Below are 26,677 nucleotides of genomic sequence, written 5' to 3' on the forward strand. Positions count from 1 at the left end.
TAATGCTCGAAGGCTATGCACTTCGTGATTAACCAATATTTTTTGCTAATAATTTGTTAATAAAGCCGAAAATTTTTGTAAAGGAAAATATTATTTGAAATTACTTCAGAAATCTCCAGTTAATATTTCTACATTTTTGTGATATTCTCTGTATATTTAGTCGATGAATAATTCGAAATTGATCAAAAAAAGATAAAGAAATCACAGAAAAGAATGAATAAGGAATTGAAGAAATAAAGTTAAAATTGTTATACAAAGTTTGAGATTTAAATGAGAAAAATGTATTTAAGGAAGGGTCTAAGAGATTATAAAAAGAAATGGTTAATATAAAGAGATATGTACATATAATATAATATAAATGATAAGAGATATATAGAGATATTAACATTGAGTAAATAAATACCTCTTCTAAAAAAAAGTGAATAAAGAAGGATATTTCTTAAGGGATTGAAACTATAAGAAAAATATTTTTATGAAAATTGATTGGTATAAAAAGATTATTAAATCTATTTTTGAATTTTTTATATCAATTTTATATTGATTGAGCTTTCTATATTTTATAAATTGATGAAATGATGATTTTTTTACAAAAATCGGATAACAACTCGAATTTTGAATTTGAACATATTTATTGTACGATTTATATTTATTATAATCGTAATATACAAATGATATAATTGAATTGAAATTTATATATTAATATTATTAAAATTATTAACATTATAAAATTGTTATATAAAATAATTAACAAAAAATTTTTTTAAAATAAAAAAGATTTAACTTATTTATCAACTAACTGGATAAGAGATTATGAAATATTCTTAGCTTTTCTGAATAGAAATTTTGTGTTTAGAAATTATATAATTATATAAAAGTCACTAATATTTTTTTGTCTTTAATAAAATCATATACAATCAAATCTCAATTAAATAAATTTTGAATTGAAAAATATAAATTTTCAAGTTACAAAGATTTGTATTTAAATTTCGAAATTTTCTAAAATTATTTGTTTGATTTATTTGTTTATAGATATAGATATAACTATATATTTTAAAACTTTTTAAGTTAAAAAACAAAAACAATATTTCATATTTTTTCTTTCTTATATATCTTTTATTTATTATATTTCTTTTTTTTTTTACAGAAATAAAATTAATTATTTTCATTAAAATTTTAATTATGAATATATGCACTATACAATATTTTCATTTTTATTTATTTTGAAAAATTTATTTTATTGCTAAAATAATTATTATTTATCTTTTAAGAAATTGATTGGTTAGCATTATTGCAATAAATCAATTTGGTTTCTTACTTATTTAATTATTACTTTAATTATTATTTATTTAATAATTTTTATATATAATAATTTTATTCATATATATAATATAGTATATAATATATATTAATATATTAATATGTAGTATATAATATAATAGTATAGAAAGATCAAATTTAAAGGTTTAAATTTTAAAATAATAATAAATATTAAAATAATTAAATAATTAAAAAAGGTTATTATAATAGTCATAAATAATTTTTATATATACATATTGTATATATATTGTACAGCAATAATTAAGAAACTATTTTTATTTAATTAAATTTATTTAAATTTAAATGATTTTAAAATTTCCGTGACGAACTATATGGAATTAAATTAAAATTTAAAAGTTTTATGCGATACATTTTAATTATTATTGGAGGACTTTCTGTTTAACAGTTAATGAAACATATTTATTTTCCGATCTAATAATTATTTTATAATTATTATATATAGTTTATATTTAATAGACATTTTGAAATTATTAAAATTTTTAATTATAAAATTACGAACATTTAACATAAATAACTTATGCTAAAGAAAATCATAAATAGTTTGAATTCGTAATATTCTTTACTTCTATAATAAAATTTCGTGAAAGAAAATATATCATAGGAGCAGAATAAATTTTCATATCTTAGAATAGAATAATTTTCCTTTTTTTTTTTTTTTTGAAAGAAATAATACTAATTTTGCAGTATACTTTTGCAATCAATTATTAATGATCCTATTTCAAAATTGACTAATTGATAAAAGAGATATATAAAAAAATTATATCGAAAATTTTGCAAAATCATATAACATATCATAATATCTTAACATATTTTATAATATCTTATAAAATTTTGAATGAAATTCAATGTTAATATTAAAATTGTATAAAATTTGAAATTGTATATGATATTAATTTTTTGATTTTGCATCCAATATCTTTTTATGCAAACTAACATTAAAAAAAATTATACAAATAATAAAAAAAATATTCTAAAGTTCTAATTTAAAAAAAAACAATTATATTTTATACATGAACAAAATCATATCTCACAATGATTTTGATAAGAATGAAATTGGTATGCAGAATAAACTATTTCACATCAATATTCTTCTATTAATTATTTAATTGAATATACAATAATTCATGAAAATATTTGAATATTTAACATATTCATATATTCTTTATGAATACAATATATATATTATATCAATAAATAAATTTGAAGATGTATAAATGTATTAAAAATGAACTGTTCAAATATTCTGCCAAGTGCTTTAATAAATATTTTATAACTTTTTATGCATATTTCTGAATTTGTTTTATATTTTATCTATATATAATCTAAATCATATTTATTATTTAGGTGTTCTACATACGCACAATCTTTCATTCAAATCAGAATATTTGAATTAGATTAATTTTTATATAAAATAATGTTCAGATATTTCTATGAACCAGTGTACAATACAAATAGAGAATTATTATTTTAAAATTTAAGAATAAAAATTACAATAATAAGAAAAACAATGTAAAGATAGACTAAATATGACAAATATATTATTAGAAGAATTATTAGACTGTAGACGAAAATTATTCCTATAGTTAACAATTATTAAATTTTTGTTAGTTAGTTTTCGAAAGCAATTTTTTTGCATTTAATTTTGTATTTCAATTATTGATTATTTCTACATCCATATGTATATCCATATGTTATCTTCGAAAATTTTATGAATTAATTTATATCACATTTAACGAATATATTGGAATATTTCCATAACAATCGTGTTCGATACGAACGAACGAAATTCGTATTGTTAAAGTATGAGAAAACTTAAAAAAAAAAGAGAAAGAGACATGTAAACATTAGCATCTAAACACTTCTTTTATGCCCTAATGGGTGAGTGACAAATGTATTATTTTACATGTATGAATTTATTCTTCCTATATATGTATTTTTGAATCATATGAAATGATAGAAGATATTTGAAAATGTAATGAAACATCAAATATAAGTGATTTGTTAATATCAGAATTGAAATTTATTATAATTAATAATTATTATAAAAGTAAATTATCATTGAATGAAATTTTTATTTTATTTTTAAGTAAAATTAAATGTATTATTATTATACAAGATGAGGAATTTATAAAACAGATCATCACAATATTTCGGATTTATTTATTTGTTATTAGCGTTAGAAGATGTGTCAGATCAAAATATTAAGTATTAAGAAGCATATAATTTGACAATTAGTGAAGTTTTTTGAGAAATGAATATGATAAAGATCATATGAAGATGAACTTATTTTTTAAATAAATAATTTTTTTATATATTATGTAGTAGAGTGACTTAAGTAGAATGATTTAAGATCATTCAAGAATATTGAATAATAAAATACTTTATTTATTTATGATATTATATTATATTATTTCAGATTCTTGAAAATTGTTTATAATATATTATAAATATCTTATCATGTATATACTTTTTTATTTTATTTCTTTATATTATTTTATCTTAAATAATATTACTTAAATAATTATTTATTTACTTGAAAGATAAATTAGTTTAATTTTTAATATTTGTTATTTTAAATTTTAAATTTGTATATTTACAAATTTGCATATTTACTTATTTATTTTTTACTCATTTCATTATGAAAATATACAAGATGTTTTGTTACAACTTCTATTGCCCAAAGCATCTTTCCTTGTATTAGACTTTTGAATTTTGTACATCTTGATCTGAGATGAAACTTGTATTTCTTATTAGTGTAACGGATTTCTCAATTTCTTATTTCTCGGCAAATGAGAAATCAGATTATATCTCTTGAGAAGAAATTAAATTCTTGAAAAGATTGAAATTAAAATATAAATTCTTGAAATTAAAATATTACATTTATAATTTTCAATAATATTTCTAATATTTGCGAAAATTTTAATACATTTTGTTAAAATGAAAAGATCAGACATTAAATATAAGCAATAAATTTATTTATTTAATAAAAAATATTTAAAAATAATTTTCTTATTTTAAAATAATTTTTTAAAAAGTATTAATCAATATACTTTTTTTTATGATAAAATTTGTAACTATAAAAAAAATTTGATTTGATTATTTATAAAATAATAAGAATAAATAAAAAATTTATTATATAATATTAATTGATTTATTATAACTTTTTTAGATTCTTTAAATTAAGATTATTAAATTAATTTTTGAAATTCGAAAAATATTTTACAATAGAATATTAATTATTTGAATTAATTGAGACATTAATTCATTTGAATAAGCAATTTTTCAGATAATCAGTTATAAAGAATTTTTGTTAATACATTAGAAAGCAAAAAAATTAAACAATTTTCAATTTTCATGGATGTTTTATATGTAAAAAAATATGTAAAAGTATGCATTATAAAAAATAAATTAATCATTATTAAATATATCAATTCAAATATATTATAATATATAAATATATAATAATAAATATATTTATCTTGATGTTTGCACCATTCGAATAACCAAATATCAAATAATCTATTTATTGAAACTATAAAGTAATTATAAAATTTTTCTAAAATTTCTCGAGAAAAAGCATTATTTTTTAAATATATAATTATTTTACGTATAATATATAATTTATTTTACATATAAATACGAAAAAAATATAAGTTTTATCATTTGTTGTTTTTTTTTATTTTATATTATTATTACTTTAAAATTACTTTATATTTTTAAATTATTTGAAAATTTATTTTTCAAATAAAATTTTTAAATTAATTTGCAAATATATTTATTTCAAACAAATTTATTTTTTATTTTATGTAAAATAATTATATATTTTTTTTATTTGAAATAAAAAATACTCAATCCTAATATTTTATCTCAAATATAGATATATTTCATTTGCAGCTGAGAGAAATAATGGGTTGAAATTATTTTTTAATTATATAAATTTTTAATTTTCAAAACTGAATTTTAAGTTCATTCCAAATTTTATTACGTTATAAACGTTTCATGAATTTTTAATTAAAGTTAAGTTTAAATTCTGTTTTCAATGGTAATTGTATTTTGGAGAAACGATATTTAATGTTATATAAATACAAAGTGAAAAATTCGATGAATTTTCACTTCGCAAAAAATTCATTAATCTGATAATATTATCCAATTTAAGAGAAAAACAAAAAGTATAAAATGATGAAAACTGCTTGTCCTGACAAAATGAAACGAAAGACAAAGTTCGAATAATCGAGGTTACTCCCGCAATTTAATTTCTCCGGGACAAGATAAAGTTCTTTCTATTGGCTTAAAGAATATCGGGTTCCAGTTGATCAAATCGTAATCAACTTATCATTAGACAATAGTCAATGTTCCGTTCGATCCACGTTTCATTCAAAAACTGATTTTCAAGTGCACGCTTGAATTCAATTGATTTGAACTACATTTTACAGTATCTAAAAATGAAATCGGCTTAAAATTTCGTTCATTTCCGCTATGAGGTTCTTCATCGGCTCATGCTCTTTAATATATCTTTAATAATCTTTAATTATCTTTAATAACATCTTCCGTTTCGATAATTTTCCCATGTGGAATTTTTTTATCTCTTTTATTTTTTATCTTTGGAAGCCATATAGTGTTCCACATAGTAGAAAAAAAAACAAGAAAAATACATAATCAATTTTCTATTCGTATACGAATGTGTTGAATTCTAATGAGCAACATAGATCATTCTGATATTTAATTTCATATTTTGTGTCTAATAACAGAGTTGCCGTGAAAAATTTTACTATTGGAAAAGCAAGAGAAAATATAAATGATGAAGGAACTTAAATGGGGAAAATTATAGATATTTTATTTGTATTGTCAGCAAGGAAAAAAGATCATCATTACAATGTAGAATTCCATTTATGAATCTTGAAAGGGAAAAAATATGCTCATATAATAGAAATCCAACTAATTTTTTAATTTTTAGATGATGATGATTTTATTTGATTAATAGGAATTTTCATTTATATAAGAACTTCATGAAATTTTTGAAATTAATTTTCTCTAAAATTACATAACAATATATTAAATATAAATTTGAAAACAATTTTGTAAACATGATAATTGTTTGATAGTTATTAATGATTTAATTTTTTATATTGTATCATAAATTTATTTTGTATCATAAATTTAATATACATATCTAATTATATCATAAAGACGTTTATATAATTGGAATAATGGTTGACGATAATACAATAGAAGCTCAGCTAGAATTTGGAAAATTGGATATTATATAAGATTTCGTTCATAGAATTCACATAAACAAAATATCCACGTAATGAAGATAAGATAAAGTTCATTCTTATTACCGTTTATATTGACTTCTCAATCATTGTATACCTTAAACCACAATTTATGAATTTTAATTTATAGTGTAAATTTAATTTCGTATTAATTAGTAATTATAATGAAAGGAATTATAATAATTTCACACATTTTTATTATCAGGAGCAATCACATAACATCATTAATATTAATAAAATATAAAAAAATTGATGATCTTTCTATTTTATATAAAGTTATTTTTTATTTTCATTAAAGAGTTGTGCAATTAAACATCTGTCTTCATTGATTTTAATTCAAAAAAAAAAAAAAGATTGTATAATAAAAATCATCTATGTGTGCTAGATAATTAAAATTAAAAATTTAATAAACTCAACATGATTGACTATTTTTGGAATACTACTATATTTTATTTTTTATTTTAAAATTTCTGTATATATCTAAAACATGATGAATAAAATGTATGATGAAAAAAAAGTTACTATAACTGAAGTAGTAATTAAAAATTATAAACACTGATTCACAATAATTATATATATATTATTTTTATCAATAGATTTTTCATGGAAAATCTATTAAATATTTATTTTTAGCATTTGCAATTCGAAATGTGGACAAATATTTAGGCAAATGATTTCTATGAATTTAGAAGAAAGAAGATGAGTTAAATCTGATTTGTTATCCTTATGCATTTGATATTTACTATAAATATATATTTCAGAAACATTTATTTTTAATTAATTATGTTTTTAATTTATAAATAAAATTTTAATTATATTGGTTTTAATTATTTAATAATTGTTTAATTAATTTTGTTATTTTAAATGAGATATTCTTATGTTTGGTCAAAAACTTTTTACTTTTAAATATAATATGTATTGTGCATTAATATTTATATTAGTAATCTTTTAGACACGAAAATCAAGAGCAAACTTTCACATATTCAAATTTATATAGATCATTTAATTTAAAGTTGGTATTAGTTAAGTATAAAATAATAAAGTATTCGTTGTTTTTTAAGTCAAATTTGTATCGATAAGACGATACGAGTCATGACTTTACGAATTTAAAAAGAAATATAAATTCGTGAGAAAAGAATGCAAATTGCGTTCCAGATTTCGCAGGATCGTTTCTTGGAAAATGTATTTATCAATTTTAAATTAAGGACACAGGTAGGCCATCGACCGAGATCTTAAATGTGTGGGATGATACAGGAAACGACTTTCAAAGTTTCTAGCCATAGTCGCTCATTGAAATTCAGATAAAGTAGAAATGTATCGTGACGCAAATACGCAACATCATTTTCTTAAAACGAATATTGTAAAAAGTTAGACAAGGTTAGGATAAATTATTTGTTGTAATGATTATTGTAATAATTTCATTAAAGTACAAAATTAATTAAATAATTTGTAATGATTACCAAGATTTATTTTTAAGTAATCAATTAAAAATCAAAATATAATTACTGCTTAATTCTAGTGCTAGGATATGAATTAATAGCAATTTATCAACCGGATGTGTATCTTCTATTCATTTCAATAGTCGAGTTAGCTAGAAACGACGGAATTGAAATTTTCATTTTTGATAAAGCTCACGTTTCAGGATGCTAGCAACGAAATAGGTATTAGATTGGCAATTGTGATATATCTTACCATTTTTTTAGCAATTTTATCGATGAAATTACTTTTTGAAATTTTGATTTCACATTAACATATTTATTTAAATTTGAAAATTTTAATTTGTCTCATAAATAATGACTTTAAATTAAACTTATTAAGAAAATTATTTTTCTTGAAAATTTATAAAAATAATAGATTAAAAAAAATATGGAAAAAGTATCTTATGCATGTATTTTCTTTTAATGTTAATATTAAAAAATGAAATCATTATGTTTTAATTTTATTTGATTATTATTGAAAAAAAATTAAAATATTAAAAAAATTTATAAAATAGTCTTATTTAAGAACAAATAATAAACTATTTTATAAAACTTTTTTAATACTTTAATATTGGTGTCTGTTTTATTTAAATATAGTGAAATATCTTTTCAAACAAAAAAGGTTTAGTATAAGCAGATATATCATTGATAGTAGTATTGATAGTTTTTTAATATATTGATATGTAAAAATTATATGAAAATCAATTTGAATTTTTTAAATGAAATCATATAATTTGAAAAAGTATTATTAAATTATTCATATGAAAAATCTTTAGTTTTTTAAGAAATATTTGGTAAAACTTACTAAATAAAAGTAAAACTTACTATATAAAAAACAAAAAAAGCATGAAAAGAATATTATTTTATGCGTTTTTTTCTTTTCATAAAATTATGAAATTTTATGAAAATTATTATAAGTCAAAATATCTCTTAAAGTAACGACTTTTTTACAACATTCATTATTTACAACATTCAAAAGTAATATTTTTTTATAAAATTCATCAATATATTAAAAATTATATAATTCCATTATTAAAAAAAGAATGTTATCTTCATATGATCTTTATGTGTTTATTTATAAAGAAACTATTAATACTATATAAATATATACAATCTAATAACTTTTGTTACAAATATTTTTTTCATAATATTCTTCCTTTAAAAGATATTTAACTTATAGGTAAAATCGACACCTCGTATAAATACGACATTCTTAATTATTTTCAGTTAATAGTTCTCATAATAATTCTCCTAACAAATTACAGTATACGTAAAGTTTGTAAATCTTGTCGATCTATTCTCCCCTCTAATTAGACAACTGATTTTATCATATTACAAACAAGGGTTAATACAAATTCCACTTCGCCCTCGTTACATGAATTTTCGTTCCTAAAGGATATTACTATGAGTTACGTCGTCATTTCATCGCGGCTTTTTAATCGTGCTCAAGCGAAATTTAGTAAGCGATCTATAGTTTTAATTACCGAATTTCACTGAGATTGAATGCTAACGCGATATAGGTACAATTAATTCACTGCTATGACTAGGTATAGAATTTTATCGTGTGATTTTCGCGTAACGAATTTTTTAAAGTATTTCATCGATGAATTTTCGTGGAAAAGTAATATTTCTTGTATCAGATTTGATAAGAAAATTTGGGAAAACAGAAATATTTACATGTTATGTCAAATGCATATTTTTACGAAATGTTCTATTTTAATATGTATACAAGCAACAAGTTGAGATCTTTATTATTATTTATTATATTAACTATGATCTTTCATATCAATATTCGTAGGATTTTTTTTCTTTCGTAATACGGGCAATTTATGTAGATATTGATTTGAAAATATGTCAAGTAAAAATATTTAGGATGATTAAATTCGATTATGTAGAGCAATTTTATGAATTATAATTATAGTGATAAAAGCAAGTAATTTTCAAATATGGATTAGCAGATTCAAATTATTTTTAATTATTTTAAAAAAATATTAGTATTTAGTTTTCAAGTATCTTTATGAATTTAGAAGTGAAAAAAATGTTTTCAAATATAATCAAGAATTAATTGAATAGATGTGAAACTTTACATTAAAAATTTTATTAAAAATTATTAATTCCATTAAGATTAATTTTTTTTAACATTTTTGCATATAATTCTCATAATCGACAAATAATTGATTTATGAAATAATATTACTTTTCTTTGTGTATTTTGCAAACTATAATATCATAAATTATTTTTAAACAATTATAAATAGAAATAGAAATTATAAATAGAAAAATTAAAATAAAATTATAGAAATTTTGTTTATTATAATTCTATATTTAATTTGATTATTATTCATATTTTATAAAAAATTTGATTAATTCTAATATTCTAATAATCTAAGATATTTGAAATAGACAAATATTCATTCTTTTAAAATCAGTCTATAAATATTTCATTTTATAAATATCACATTGAATCATTATTTCTTTAATATTCCATTTTTATGAAATGAATCTTTTGCATTGAATTTGATTTGAATTTAAATAAATACATTTAAACTTGACCCCATCATTATTAATGAGGGAAGATAGACATAATATATGTCAATATTATAAAATGTTGAGAAATTGTTAATTAATCTAACGTAACAATTTTATTTTATTTTATTTATACTACTTTTTTATTTAAGTCACTTTTTTTGTACATTTAATTATAAATTAATAACAACAAATATATCAAGAAAGAATAACAATTATTTTGAAGGAACGATAAATTTTTAAAAAATTTTTTCCATGAAAATTAATTTTTATCTGATATTATACAATTTTTTTTTTATCTTAATATCTTTTTCATTTAAGAATCATCAACATTTTAAATAGAAACAATAACTTAAATAAAAAGTGTGGTTTCTTTCTTACAAAAAAAAAGTAATAGGAATTAAAAATTTTTCCTAATTTCATTTATTCAAAAATGAAAAATGTTCGTTTCAATTATACAAAGTTTTATGAAAATTTATATATTATTTATTACCATTCTATTTCCATGCAAAAATTAAAATAGAAGTCTTACAAATAATAAATTTAATTATAGATTAGAAACAATAAATTTAATTAAAGATTTATTATTAATTTACCTGTCCTCCTTCTCGAACCATGACATCACTCGAAGTATCCTCAGAAATAAAATCTGGTGGCACGACGATTGACAACATACCTGTCTGAAAAAAAATTTTTATCAATTACTGGCATTATGCTTTATTATATGCTTTATTATTGTATATCATATACAGAATACTAATACATTTATAAGATCCTTAGAAAGTTAATTTTAGAGACCAAAACAAAGACAAAAATTAATGTATAAAAACATTAATTTACATATTAAATTATATTTGCAATTGAAATTAGACGAAGCGAATAGAAAAGATCGCTTTGTTTCGCTTTATTCAATGTAAACTAAATATAATAATAAATAATAAATATATAATATATATATATATATATAATGATAAAATTTCGAGCAACATTTCTATGTTATTTATTATAGCCTTTAGAATTAATCTTCTAAAGATGTTTCATGAATATATTAACACTTTGTATATATTGAAATATAATACATTAAAAGTCCAAAGCAAGATTTTTAATATCTTTATAAACATTTTAACATATTATGAAAATTTTAATGAAAACATTGAATTTCATTCAATAACGAATGCATTAATATTAATATTACATGAACAAATTTCGTATTATAGCTAATGAAAATACGTTGTAATGATAACAACAGGACGTTATTTTGGGATAAAATCCTCGTAACCGAAAACATTATGATGGATTTTCGTTATAGATGGTGTTAAATCAATACAATTATTTCGTATTCGTCGATTAATTAAACCTCGAGGGTTTTTACAGTTTTTATGCACATTTTAATGAAAGATCTTGAAAATTTTTTTGATAACTCGTACATTTATAAATATTTTCCTATCTAATCATTCTGGTTTTTTTTTATTAATTAATTAATTAGTTTACTCATAGTAGAATTTTCAAATATCTCTGTGTATATAGTGAAAACTATGCAAATCTTTAAAAATAAAATTGCAATAAAAAATAATTGAAAAATAATTGAAATATGTTGGTTAAAAATTGTAAAAATTCAAAAAAAGTTATAATCATGGAATGTGACCATAAACTATGATTAAAAGATAATTACATTATGAGAAAAACATAATGTTCTAAAAAATGAATGAATATTTATAATATAATATAAATAACAAATTTTATTCATTATTTCAAATTTCAATAATATAAATGGAAATAAATAAAAAATAAAAATTTATTAATGAAATTATTATAATGTAAGAATATAATAATGTAAGAGGAATGTATTATGTGTATTTAATTATTTATATTATATAGTATTGTAATATATATATATATATATATATATATATATATATATATATATACTATATATAATGTATAATATAATATATCATATTATATGTATATAATGTATAATATGTACATAATATATATAATATATGTAAAATATATACTAATATAAATATATTAATTATTATAACAAATTAATTATATTAATTAATTAATATATTTACATTAATATACATATAATAAAATAATGTATTCTAATTTATAATGTAATGTACATATGACTCAGGTTTTAAAATTAATATTATAATAAGTTTGATAATTCTGTTTCTGTTGTAAAAATACAATTGAGTTTTATATATTCTTTTTCTCTTTATATATTATTACATTTATACATTTTATACATTTATATAATGAAATTTTACAAAATAATTCAAAAAATTCTTACTTTTTATTAGAAAGCATTTAAATGTAAATACTTTTTTAGAAAATAAATGTAATAATATATTATAATTATTATAAGATTATTATAATTATTATATGATATTACATTATCATAGTATATTTTTCATATTCTGAAATGTATTGTTAAGTATCTATATCTTCTAATAACTTATGAACAAAAGTGCAATATTTAAATGATTATTTAAATATCAATAATAAAAATGTATAATAATCAATAATAAAAATGATAATATCGCTTTAAATCTAGTTTTATTATGATATTTTCTGTTTCAATCTTTTTGAGGTGCAATTAATAATATTATCTATCGTGTTTTTAATCATTTACAAATCCTTTTTGAACTTCTTTCTATTAATCTTTCTAATATTTAACAATTTTTTAGTATTTAATATAGTTTTTAATAATTTTGCCTATATATAATTTTCATTTCTTCCTTGATATTAAATACTAAAAATATATAAATATATAATTTATTTATGAGAATAAATAAATAAAAGTACAATAAAGCAAAACAATATCTAAAACACTATATTATAGTAGTATATTATAATCCTTATATATAATAAAATACAGTATATTTGTAATTCTAATATCGATAATACAATATCTGATGTATCATATGAGAACAACAAATAGTACATCGTAACTAATTCACTTTTTAAGCATACAATAATTAGCTTATGAACTTCTTGTTCAAAAAATATTTGATTTGATATTTAAAATTTTTTAAACATTTTACATAAAAAAATTTTTATTAATTGAAAAAAATAATAAAATTTGTATATTCTAAGATATGAAAAAAATAAAAAAATCCATATATATATTTATTAAAAATCCATATATATTAATTTAATATAATTTAATATAATATAATTTAATACAATTTTTAAAGATTAGCCAAATAAAAACATTAATTGATTACTTTGATTTGATTTGATTCTTATCTTTTATTTTTTAATTTCTTTTCCTAAGTATGTAATTAAAATTCAAATATAAAAATTTTAAAAATGAAAAATGTATTCACGTATGGCCCAGTCTCCCTTACATCTCGACTAAATTACAGCATTTTAAAATGAATGAACTTAAATAGACTCCAATATAATCTGTTATGGTCTCTAAAAATATGGTTGCATAAAATTATATAAGTCGGTCGGTATTCAGAGGGTGGAAGCCGAGCGTGCAATTGCATCGGGGGGCCGCACCTTACCTCCAAGAGCAGTATATTTCACAAGGCATGCCAAAACTCGTCCCCCACCAGATATATTTTCCGACACGCACCGGAACCAGCCAGAATTTAATGTTAATGATACGCTTAACGGCTGCACAATGCATCAAGTAAATTTCCTTTCTTACTGAATCTCTAAATTATATCCGCGCGCATTACTCTATTTGCAAGACTCTGAATAACGTAAGAGCTCCTAAATCCCACTTGTATTTCGCCTCCCTTGCACTGAAGCAACATATCACAGGGTTGTAAAGCGACTCAGGGGTGCACGTGTATTCCTTCATTCGCCAAGAAAACTACCAATGAGCGTATCACAACTTTTTAATTGACATGCATTAAATAATAACATTCGATGTGATTGAATATTGTCATATTAATATTCGTTTAACAATTTTATTAAATTAAGTTTTTCAATCGATTATTATATTTTATTTTTACAGAATAAAATTAATAATTTTTATATGTTTATTTTTTTATAGAAATATTTTATTCGTGCATTAAAAAGAGGATAATTTTATCTAAAAAAAATTAAAGCAATTTATTAAATTAAATTTAATTAAAAATTAAATTTTTTATTCTTCCATATGTGAATATAATTAATTAATAATCATTTTCAAACCATTCAATTTTTATATAATTACATTTTTTAATATTTTCAAAAACAAATGAGTTATTCAAAGTGGCAAAATCATGCTATAATAATATATAAAAATAATATACAATTTTTTTATTGTATAAATTGTATAAAGTAAATTATAATTAAGTGAGATGTATAAAATTTGTAATATTAAAAAAACAAAATTTTTTACTATTCTGATTTTTTCCTACCATTCTCTATTATTGATTTTCTCTTAAATTTGGAATTTTAATAGCATTTCAGCTATTACAACAAAATTATAAATGAATATATATAATTAAATATTATAAATTATTCTTGAGACATTATTCTTTAGAGATTCGATTTTAGAAGTCAAAACAAATATGAAAATTAATATATGAAAATGTTAATTGAGATTTACTTATTAAGTTATAAGCAATTTAAGTTTGTATTAGCTAAAACAAGACAAAAACTGAAGAATACGATGTATGATATATAAAATTGCATCACTCATTTTTGTTCATTCATTTTGCTTTATTTAATACTATTTTAATTGCTTATAACTTAATAATTAAATTTTAATTGAATATTTTAATTGAAATTTTAATTGATTTTTTATACCAATTTTTATATTAACTTGTTTTAATCTTTAGAATTAAAAAATTTTCTACGAATATATTAATTTTGTATAAAATAAACAAACTTTACTGTTTCTCCAGAATTTTAAAATTAATTTTTTTTAATTTCGGCTCTAAATATTAACATTTTTTTTTTGCATATGTACATCAATATTCAAAATTCAATTAATAAACAATCAATAGATGATTCTATATGAACAAAAAAAAATATAATTATCAAGTTTCAAGCATTTTTTAAAAAATGCAAATTTATTTTTGTAACTTATAACTTTTTACTTAATTTTTAACTTTATAATTTTTTCACAAATAAATCAAAATAAAATATTGTTTATTTTATCATTTCTAATTTTTATTTAAAATTTTAGATAATATATAATAGATAAAATATAATAAGGAATTAATATTTACGAAACATCTTTAGAGCTGATTATAAAAACCAAAACAAAAATTAATATAGAAAAATATCAGTTAAGTTATAATCACAGCCTTTTCGATTTATTTCATTTCATCTATTGCAAATTTAAATTGCTTATAGTTTAATAAGTTCGTTTGAATCAGCACAATTTTTCCATTTATTTTCCTCTTTAAATATAAAATCAAAAAGATATTCCACGAATACATTAACAATCTGTTTTATTTAATATTATTCATTTTAAAATGATATCACTTTTCTAGAAAAGTAGACAAAATTTATCGTAATTAAATTTTACTTAAATTCATGGCCAAAAATTGATCACTTTAAACGACTACCATATGGAGGCGTATGAACAAGTGAGTAAAGAGAAACGTTTGGAGAAATTTTTATTTTCTTTTTTTTCCTACTTTTTCTCTCTTTTTCGCCGTTTCCACCGTGAAATTACATTTGTTCGTTCATTACTCATTTACTGGTTGATTTCGCTTCTAGCTATGCGAGGTGCAAGCGATTGACTTTTACCCATCGTTCTCTCTTTTCAAAAATCGGTGCATTTCCAGGGATGAGAGAACATCTTTTCTTAGTTTCTTCTCTGGATGCATTCGTCGTTTTCTTGCGTTAGAAGATTTGTTACACCTGGTGCGCACTGATTGATCGCGGAAAGATTCGTTCGGAAATGGTTCGGTATATAGATGGTAGTTCTTTTTGCGAATGGTTCCTGAACGATGGTTCGAGAAAGTTTCGTAAAAAGATGGCTGTTATTGAAACGAATTTTGTGTAGGAATCATTTTGCGTAGAATTGTTGGCGAAGAAAATGTTGAAAAATAAAATATATTTTCACATAAACAATGAAATATTATTATTAAATATATTATATGAAAAGTCACTTAAAATGATTTTAAATTTTTTTCTGAAAATTATAATTATATATATTTATCGAAGAATATTCAAATGAATCCTATTATTTGATTTCGAAGAATCGAAGAAATAATAAATTTTTTTGTAAAGGAATGTGTATTTTCTATTTAAGATATATTTATTATTTATTTAGATATGTTTGAAAGAATTAATAGAAAATTTATTAAAATTTTTTATTTAAATTGAAGGATATTTGAATGTTCTTACATGTAAAATAATAATGACTGTTTATGACTACATATAATATTGATTAAAGTTATATATAATATTGACATATAATATTCAAATATCTCATTGATGAATGATTTATACAATATAAATAATTTAATATTTAATATTTATAGGAATTTATGAGAATTAAAATTTCAAAGAATCAATTTATATAACTTACTTTATAAGTGCTTATTTTTAATCATATAATAGTTTTAATGATTATGAAAAATTTAAACTAAAAGAAATATAATAATTTTAATTTAATTAATTAAATATTTAAAATTAATTTAAAAGTAATTTAGAACTATATACAAAATATTATTTTATCAGTGTAATATTATAATCTTCACTAGGACTAAGATTGGCTTACTCTAATAAATAATCTTCAAAGAAGAATAAAGAAAAATATATAAATTCAAAATTAACACATAATCAAATTTTAAAAGTCAAATATTTGTTACTCTTTTATACAAAAAATCCTTTCTTCAATTGCTTTTATTTCTTTATTAATTTAAATTTTTTATCATAGTTAAAAATCGCATTATTCAAATTAAATTCAAAATTTGCAATTTTTCAAAAAAATTTTTGAACAAAATTTTTCATAAATATATCTTTCTGTTACTGTAAATGCAAAAAAAATTAATTTACCTTATCTATTTGCTTTTTTTTATTAATTTCAATATCGAAGCGATTTTATATATTAAATTTAAAAATTTGCAATATCATTCAAATTCTTAAGTATTCTAAGATTGCAATTTTTTAAAAATATTTACAATCTTATATTGTATGCCATATAAAAATTCTTTTATTAAGAAAATTCTTTTCTTCTTTTCTTCTTTTTTCTTTTACAAAAATTGTATATTCCAAATAATCAACTCAAGTTCAATCCTCCAAAAACTTGATCTCTCAAACATACATCTAGAACTATCCTCATTAATCGTGTTCCACTTCAATCACCTAGTAACCAAAATCATTACAAGACGTTACGAGTATCTCACAACAGCAAACGAGCTTCCACATTATTTAGCGAATCCATCACGATTCCTTCCGGGATCCGCAGACAAGTGGATATAAACGAGACAGTATAACCACGTGAAATCTCAATCTACCTCAATCTACGACTTTTCCAAAATGGTCGTCAAGACGAGAAACATTTGTACAGTCGAAAGGACTTGGTCTTTAATGTCTTTACACTCCACTTAAGGTTTAAGGAAGCCAGCCAACAGTCAGCAGAACATGGAGAAGACACCTGTTCTTACGCCTCAACCGCGAGGTGTGCACGTAATTACGAGGATGTAATCTACGCTACGACGAAACTTCAATCGTTATAACCGAGTTGTCTCGCAAGTCACCGAACTGCTTAAAACAGTCTCAATGAATACGTCACCAGGGAGATACTTGGGAACACAGGAGAGCAGTGCCTCCCTCTGGTGGCCTTTATATTCTATCTTTTTCTCTCAGCACGCGTGTGTCTCTCTTACCTTTGCCACGTGACAGTTCAGTGACAGGTAGACACGTGCCTAAGCGCATAAACTTGCCGGTATCACGAGTGAATTATGAAACTTCGCATTATTCCATAAATTAATTATCATCTAATAGGATATGAGTCTATGAGGATGTTGATAAATATACTCGTTAATCGAAAAGCTGTATGATCGATCAATTTGTTTAACGACTGTAAGGCCAGCTGACTTGTAATCAGCTTTTAAAGGATCGTTCATCTTGATGATAGCCGGAGGCTGTACGAGGTTATTAATTCGTGGCAAGAATTACTGGTTATCTTGGAAAGTGCCTTGTTAGCGGTATTTTAAATATGTGTATGAACATGGACCGATTAGGTACAAATATATTAGTTGATTAGGAAATTTGATTATTCAGTTGAATTTGAAAAATTTGAAAATCAATTTAATGTGATTAATAATGTGTGTTGTAATAATTAAAATTGTATATTTACATAAAGAATGAAACTAATTTTTAGCTATAAAGATAATTTCATTTATTTTTAATAATATTGAAAAATGTTTAAAATAAGAGTTGAATGATATTCTTCGAAGGATATTTCAATGTCATTAGATTATATATTTTTTCTAAATGGAATCATATAATTAATATGCTAATATAGATTGTATTATTTTCTACTAAAAAACATTAAGCTATTTATAATAAAAAGAATTTTGATAAAAAAACTAGGAAAATATGAAATATTTAAATTCTTACAATTAGATTGTATAAAAAGAAACATTGATTTAAATTCTTTATAAAAATATTTCTTCAAATTGGAAACTCGAAAATATCATTATCTTATTTTTTTTTAAATGAAACTTATACTTTTTATATTTTTATTTTTCTTATATACAAATTATTAATGCATGGTATAATGTTTAAAAAAATCGATTTTAGAGAGTAAAACAAATAGAAAAATTGATATACAAAAATATTGCTTGAGTCTTATTTAAGTCACAACCAATTTATTTATATTAGATGAAATAATGCAACAATAGTGTAACAAAGACAAAGTTATAGTATCTTGCTTAGTCTAACGCAAACTTCAATTGCTTCTAACTTAATAAATAAACCTTGATCGATATTTTTGTATATTAACTTCTGTGTTTGTTTTCTAGAATTTCTAGAATTAATCCTTTCACACAAATACACAAACAAATACATTAATATTATATTATAATTGTTGAAAAAATCATCCACAATAGGATTGTTCAATTTGATATTTTCTATAATTCAACGAGTATAAATGGATAATTTAAAGTTAATTTCATATTTTAATTTCTTTTAAATACATTGATAATAATTTTATATCTTCCTTGCAATTTTAATTCATAATTCAATATTGCATTCAATTGTATTTATTTTCTACAGATATTTTAAAATTTTTTTTATATAATACAGACATTTTTTTATATAATAGACATAGTTAATTTTTGAATATTATAGTATTATGTAATTTATGTAATATTATTAATTCTATAAATTAAATAATACATTAATTATTCTGTGTAAGAAGAATATAATATTAAGTTAATTATTAACATAACTATTAATATAATTGAAGTATTAAAAAATATTATTTATTTTATAATAATTGATTTTTTACAAATATTTAATTATATTTATATAATAAATTTTTATATTTAATTATGTTTTTATAATAAATTAAAAATAAATTAAAATTATAATATCTTAAAAACTCTTATTTATAAACTTATTATATATGTTGTTTTTTATTTTTTATGTTTTATTTATGAAGTAAAAGTATAATAAAGTATAAGTATCTTGTTATGATTAAGTATAAGTATCTTGTTATTATGATTATGTCGATATCCATTTCGATACCTATTTTATTTCAAAAACTTCAAAGAAAAACTAGATGACAATGTCGTAAGGATAATTTCGATTGATATAATAGAAAATATTTTAATTTGGTTATAATGAAAAATTTTAAAATATCTTCAAAAAAATATCTTTATATTTTGTTGAAAAATTATTTTTTGAAAAAATAATATTTCTGCAAATATTTAATTAAAACGAAATGTCGCATTTATGAATGCAATTATTGTAGATACTTTAACCAATTCATTAATAAACAAGCTTATTGTTTATAATAAAATATACATAAATAAATATTAATAAGTGTAAAAGAAAATAATATTATAAAATATTTTTTAGCATATTTCAGAATTTAAGCTGTATCGTTGAATATTCTCAAGTTTTAATTATCTCTTTATTTCGTCTCAAGAATAAAATACTCCAAATGTTTAAACGAGTCACATTTAAAAAATATTGCGTAATAATTTATACTAATTACATGCAGTTCACGAACTAAATATATTTCGCATAGAGGGACAATTGTAAAAACTAGAAGGAAAGAAGCGCGACATTTCGTCGAGACAGTACGGAAACGAAGAGAAAATACAATTAGTGGGAATCAGACTTATTCGGAAATTCTCTATTATTTCATCATTTGTATATTCTTGCATTTGCATTTCCTAATTTAACAATTTAATAATTTAATTTTTCTTAGAATATTTAAATTTTAAGAATCTTATTTATCAATTATGAATGAATTTTGCAAATAAATAATGCATATTATTATTATGTGAATACTTCAAAATTTTACTTATTTACTTACTTTATATTTGATTAAAAATAATAATTAATTATAATAATAATATCGAGGATAATAATATTTATTTATTATACAAATTATTATTTATAATATGATAATGTATAATAATGATATAAAAAATTGTTAGATAAATATAAAGTTATAGTTATATTAAAGAATATATATCTATTATATATTTATACTTGTAATAATCAAAATTTAATATTTAATATTAAAAAATATTAAAAATATTACTATCTTTTAGATTTATATTATTGTTATTCATTCCCAAAATTTACTTTAGATTTAAAAAGCAGAGTCATTTAAAAATTTTATGATATATATTTTTTTTTAAATTGATATATATTTTTTTTTAAATTTTAAAAACTTTAAAGTCCTTGTAATATACTATTAAAATATATATAAAAATACTTAAAATTTTCGTAACTAAAAAGATATTTAGGATATATCCTATTGAAAAAATTTAAATAAAATAAATGATAATTTTGAGATGCTCATAATTACTTTATCATACTCACTATATATGATGATAAATTAAAAATTTATCAAGAAATATTTTTTCTAAAAATCTTTTCAATTTCTTTTTAAATAATAAAATTTCAATTTTTCTACTAGTAATATTTCTTTATATAAAGTAAATTCTAATTTATTTTCTATAACAAATTTTTTTATAAATGACATGTTCTACAGAAGTTTAAATAAAAAAAAAATTTTATATAATTAAAGACGTTTGAAGTTTCTCTGAAACATAAAAAAAAACATGAAATATAAAAAAAATCGAAGAGACAAGATAAGAATAGATAATCAATATAATCATTACTTATATATAATCAATCTTTTGAAATGTTTTCTTTTTACTATTAACAATCTTTCTATCATTCAGTTATTTTGAGGGATAAAAGAAAATTTCATTGTTTCATTTCTTTGGAATAAGCTTTTATTTTCACTAAAAAAATTTTAAACATTTCATTTATTAAATTATGGACTTTAATAAATATAAATTATAATATTTATATATATTTTTGATAAAAATTTTTTCAAGTTTTTCCAAAATTTGGAATAATAAAAATCAAGTTTAAAAATAAAATAAATTCAAATAAAATTTTAAATTATTATTTTTTCGAAATTTTAAAATTTCATGTTATATTTTTAATAAAATTTTGAATAATATCATCATATATTTAAAAAATTTTTAAAACAAATTTCATGTCATAAATATTAATATATAGAAACATATATAAATAATTTATTATAATATTATAATAAATAATTTATAAAAATTCATTTCTCCAATCTCAATATTCCGTAAGAAGGGAAAGAACAGATCAATAAAGGAAGAAATATACAAATTGATGTCATCTATCTACCACAATCCAGATCTACATAATCTTTATAAAATCCTCAAAGATCTACCATCTCGCTGTCACAGTATTAATATCACGATAAATCCGAGTGAAAGCTTTGCGTTATCCTTACGGATCTATTCTTATTCCTAGTGGAATGTCTAAAATTTCCTTCTGTTATAACGGCGACAATTGTTCGAAAATAATATCATAGCCGAGATTTTCAACCCAAAGACAACAATTTATCCTTGTGGCTCAACACCACGTGAATATTAATAATTAAAGAGACTGTCCTCCTATTAAACGTATTACGCAAAGCAACCGGATGAGATTTCCTTTCACCCGCCTCCACTGTAAACATATTTCATACCGTGGCGCATTTTGTTAGCCGCGCACGAGCATGCTCGAAAAGAGCCGGCACGTTGAAGTCGCAGGGAAACGAGCAGGGAAATACGGTTACCCGAAACGAAACTGTTCATAGAACTCCTTCTGTGGAAGGATGACGTCAAGTTTTACCACTCAAGAAGCGTGGAGAAAGGGATATAGAGAAAATAAGAGAAAGAGAAAGAGAGAAACAAATTTCGAGATAGCCTAACGTCGGTGGAAGTGAAAGAGACAGGAGAAAATGTATATTCAAATATTGGAAAGATTTCCTACCGATTGACTAGGAGAAAGAGAAAAAACAAAAGGAATAAAAGAAATATGTATTCAAGCTTTAGAAGGATTTTATACTCAATTGACTAAGACATTTTTACTACTATTTCTCATTACTTCATTACGTTCATTACTTAGAGCTCTTATAACAAGCGAGAATTAGTATGGACATTTAAGTTGGCAATCCGCGTAATTTTTCTTGCACTATTTACATTGTTAAATTACATTGTTTCTTCATAGAGAGAAAGAGAAAGAGGAGATTCCTGGACAGGTGTGATGGGGATTGGATTCAATCTGAAACGTCGGAAAATTAGATCTCAAAGAGAAATTCGACTCTATCTCGCACCGTATCACACTTTACCGAGGCAAGACGAAGGTAAAAGGATGGGGTAGAAGAGGGTCATATACTTTGCCGAGTGTGTGTACGTATAGCACAACCATGTTCGATGCTACTAGGGTAAGAGTTGGTTGGTTGAAAGTCGAAGGAATGAAAAGTGACATTTGTGCTTTAGAGAAAATAGCTCGTTAAGCACCTCTACTTTCCTTCTTTCTCGCACCTACGGAGAATATAGAATTTTTCTCTGGATCTGGTACGATTGAAATGTACGAAAGGAACGTGATATACGGGGAGTCATTTGTGACGCAAAAGTCACAGGGAATGGTACTTATGATCAATTTTATACTCGAACAATTTGATATATTCACGTCTATTAAACAAAAATGGAAAACTTCAACGGAGAAGAATAACTTACTAGGTTTTACTTTTAGAAGCATATTTTTACCGGAAAATGCAAAAAGTTATAATGAAAGATTACAGCAGTGAAGAATTTAATTATGGAAAAATTTGAAAAAGATTTTTAAACGAAAAAAAATTTTATATAAAATGATGTTCATGAAACATGCATTATATTTGTAATAAAATTAAATTGAAATATAATCTTTTAGATTGATTAAAAAGAAATCTTTTCAATTATAGGTTTGAAAATAAAATAGTTTGAATATGTACAATCTTTTTAATGTAATTTTTAAAAATTATTTTAAAAAAATTTTAAATTATAATCTAATAACTAATAAATTATAAAATAGTAATATAGAATTATTAATATAGAAGAATTTAAAATATAATAAATCTGATTAATTAGAATAACTAAATATTTTTATATATTATTTTTGAAAAATTTTTAAAAATTAAATTAAATTTTAAATTTTTACAAAATTTTAGTCAAACTGATAAAATATTATTATTACGAAAGTTTATTAGAAAATAAAATATTGAAAAGACATAGTCGAGTCCATGCTTTTATAAATTTAAATAGAAACATAATTTTATTATAGAAATAATTTTTATAAAAAATTAATCAAATGAAACTGACTTTTTTTATAGGTAACAATAAAAAATAAAATAATATTATTTAATATTTATTATTAATATATTTTTATATTTTTTAAATGATTAAATTATACCTATATAAATTTTATTATAGATTTTTATATATAGTATATATATAATATATATAGTATATATATAGCATTATATAGTTTTATTTTTTGATTTTTTTAATATCTTTAATTATTTAATTTTTTTTAATATTCTTAATTAGATTACGAAAAATGAGCTTATAAAATGAATAATTGTTCAATATTGTTTATAAATTTTATAAAGAATATGGATGTCTTCAAATATAAATTGTAAATTGTTTATAAATAATAAGTTCACGCTAAACTATAATACATTAATTTTTTTAATTTTTATTAAAAATAAAATTTAAGAAAAAAATATAAAATATTGAAATATATAACATATAAGACGTTTTTACATTTTACTTTCGAGAAAAACTATAGAATATGATATTGGCACCAATTATGGATAGATGTTAAAGATCAATATTCTTTTTTTTTTTTTTCGATTCTTTTTATTTGAATTGCATTGTGTTTTTTTTTCTAAGAGTGAAATTTCATTCTACCATGAATGCTGTGTTTATGAGTGCGTTGAAATTTTTAACGTGGAAAAATAGGTTGTCTCGTTCCTCGTCAATTTTATACAAGGTTATTTGCTTTCCACGCGTCTGAAATAGAGAAACTTGATGGAATAGATAAAATATAAATTTTTATGCTTGCATTGCAGATCATTGTTCTCATAGCCACAAACCATAGATAATAGAATTTAACTTCATTTAGCATAAATGCCAACGATTGTATGATTTTACATACCATAAAATAATTTATTATTTGTTAAAATTATTGAAAAAACGTTGTAATTTAACGAATTTAATAAAAAACTATCTATTAATTTCATATAAATTCCAAAATTTTAAGAAAATCTTAGATTCTAAAAATCTTAAAATTTAAAATTTTAATAAGAATGCAACGAAGAATTGATTGTATTTTTATTTCTTAAAGTATTTTTATTATTTGGATAATGAAAGAAGAATTTGTTTATCATTTAAGGAATTGGAAATTAATAAAATTTTAAGAAATTGGTTGAGAATGATTGGTTGTATGATTTGATTTAGTTGATATTTATACAAAGTAAACAAAATGATTTCAAATGATTTCTCTTAAATATCTTATTGGTTTTATTTGGTTTTTGTGATAGAAAAAAATATTTTAAATAGAAATTAAATAATATAGAATACAGACATATTAATCATTTCTTTTTACAGAAGTTATATGAAAGTGACCATTCTTTTTAAATGGATTATTTATATGTACAATAATTGAATAACATTTTGTTTTTTACAAAAAAATAATAATTCTATTTTCAATAGAAACTTAATTAATTTAGGTAATATTATAATTTGTATTTTGCAAAAATTTATAGAAAATAATAAAAACAATATATTTATATCTTTTATATAACAAGTTTTACAATAAATTTTAAAATTAAAAAATTTCTTAAAATAATAATTCTTCTTGAAAAGAAATTATTATTATTTTAATTCATAAAAATATTTAAAATAAAGATATGTTGCATCAATTAATGTTTTAAAAATTACATAATTCTATTTAAAAAAAATTTGATCTTTATGTAAACTTTAATATATCTATTTGCATAAAAGTTAATAACAACATTAATAACAATTATAATATTTTCTCCGAAAAAAAGTAATTTTTAATATTATTAAAAATAATGCAGATATTTTATTTTGGAGTTGATAAAGTTATTTTATTCATTCTATATAATGGATTCAGAAAGACTTATAATGGATTTCAGTAATTATTTGTTAATCAAAATGCAAGAGATGGTTAACTAACATCTAATAGAGCTTATCCTTCGTTAGGGAGAAAATGATTGAAGCCTAAGTATTATTTCGAAAGTGTTCACGAGCGAGAACTGGCATTCCTGAACTGGCAAAGACGGCTTGTTAAGTTTCCTGGTATGCTGTGCTTCTACGAGCTTCTGGAGAAATGCCTTCGATACCTTGCAGAGATTGTAACACCGTAGATAATACTGGCAAATTTCCATATTTTAGCTAATAGCACAACAACTATCATCATGCCAATCATTAGAAATTAAATAATTATTTACGTTGATAATTTGTCTTATCAAATAATTTGTCTTATGAAATTGAATACTTCAATTAATATTGCATAATATAAATAATTC

General features: G+C 20.6%; 1 protein-coding gene across 2 annotated transcripts in view; it reads right to left on the bottom strand.

The window, feature by feature from the left end:
- LOC725840 (lachesin-like) overlaps positions 1 to 26,677 on the bottom strand; it is a 179,032-nt gene that overhangs the window by 19,293 nt on the left and 133,062 nt on the right. For both annotated transcript variants that reach the window (XM_026445143.1, XM_026445142.1), the window contains one exon: positions 11,211 to 11,294. In XM_026445143.1, coding sequence (XP_026300928.1) covers positions 11,211 to 11,294 — 84 coding nt within the window. The remainder of the gene's footprint in view (positions 1 to 11,210; positions 11,295 to 26,677) is intronic.

The sequence above is a fragment of the Apis mellifera genome, linkage group LG14, assembly GCF_003254395.2.
Source record: "Apis mellifera strain DH4 linkage group LG14, Amel_HAv3.1, whole genome shotgun sequence".
Lineage (NCBI taxonomy): Eukaryota > Metazoa > Arthropoda > Insecta > Hymenoptera > Apidae > Apis > Apis mellifera.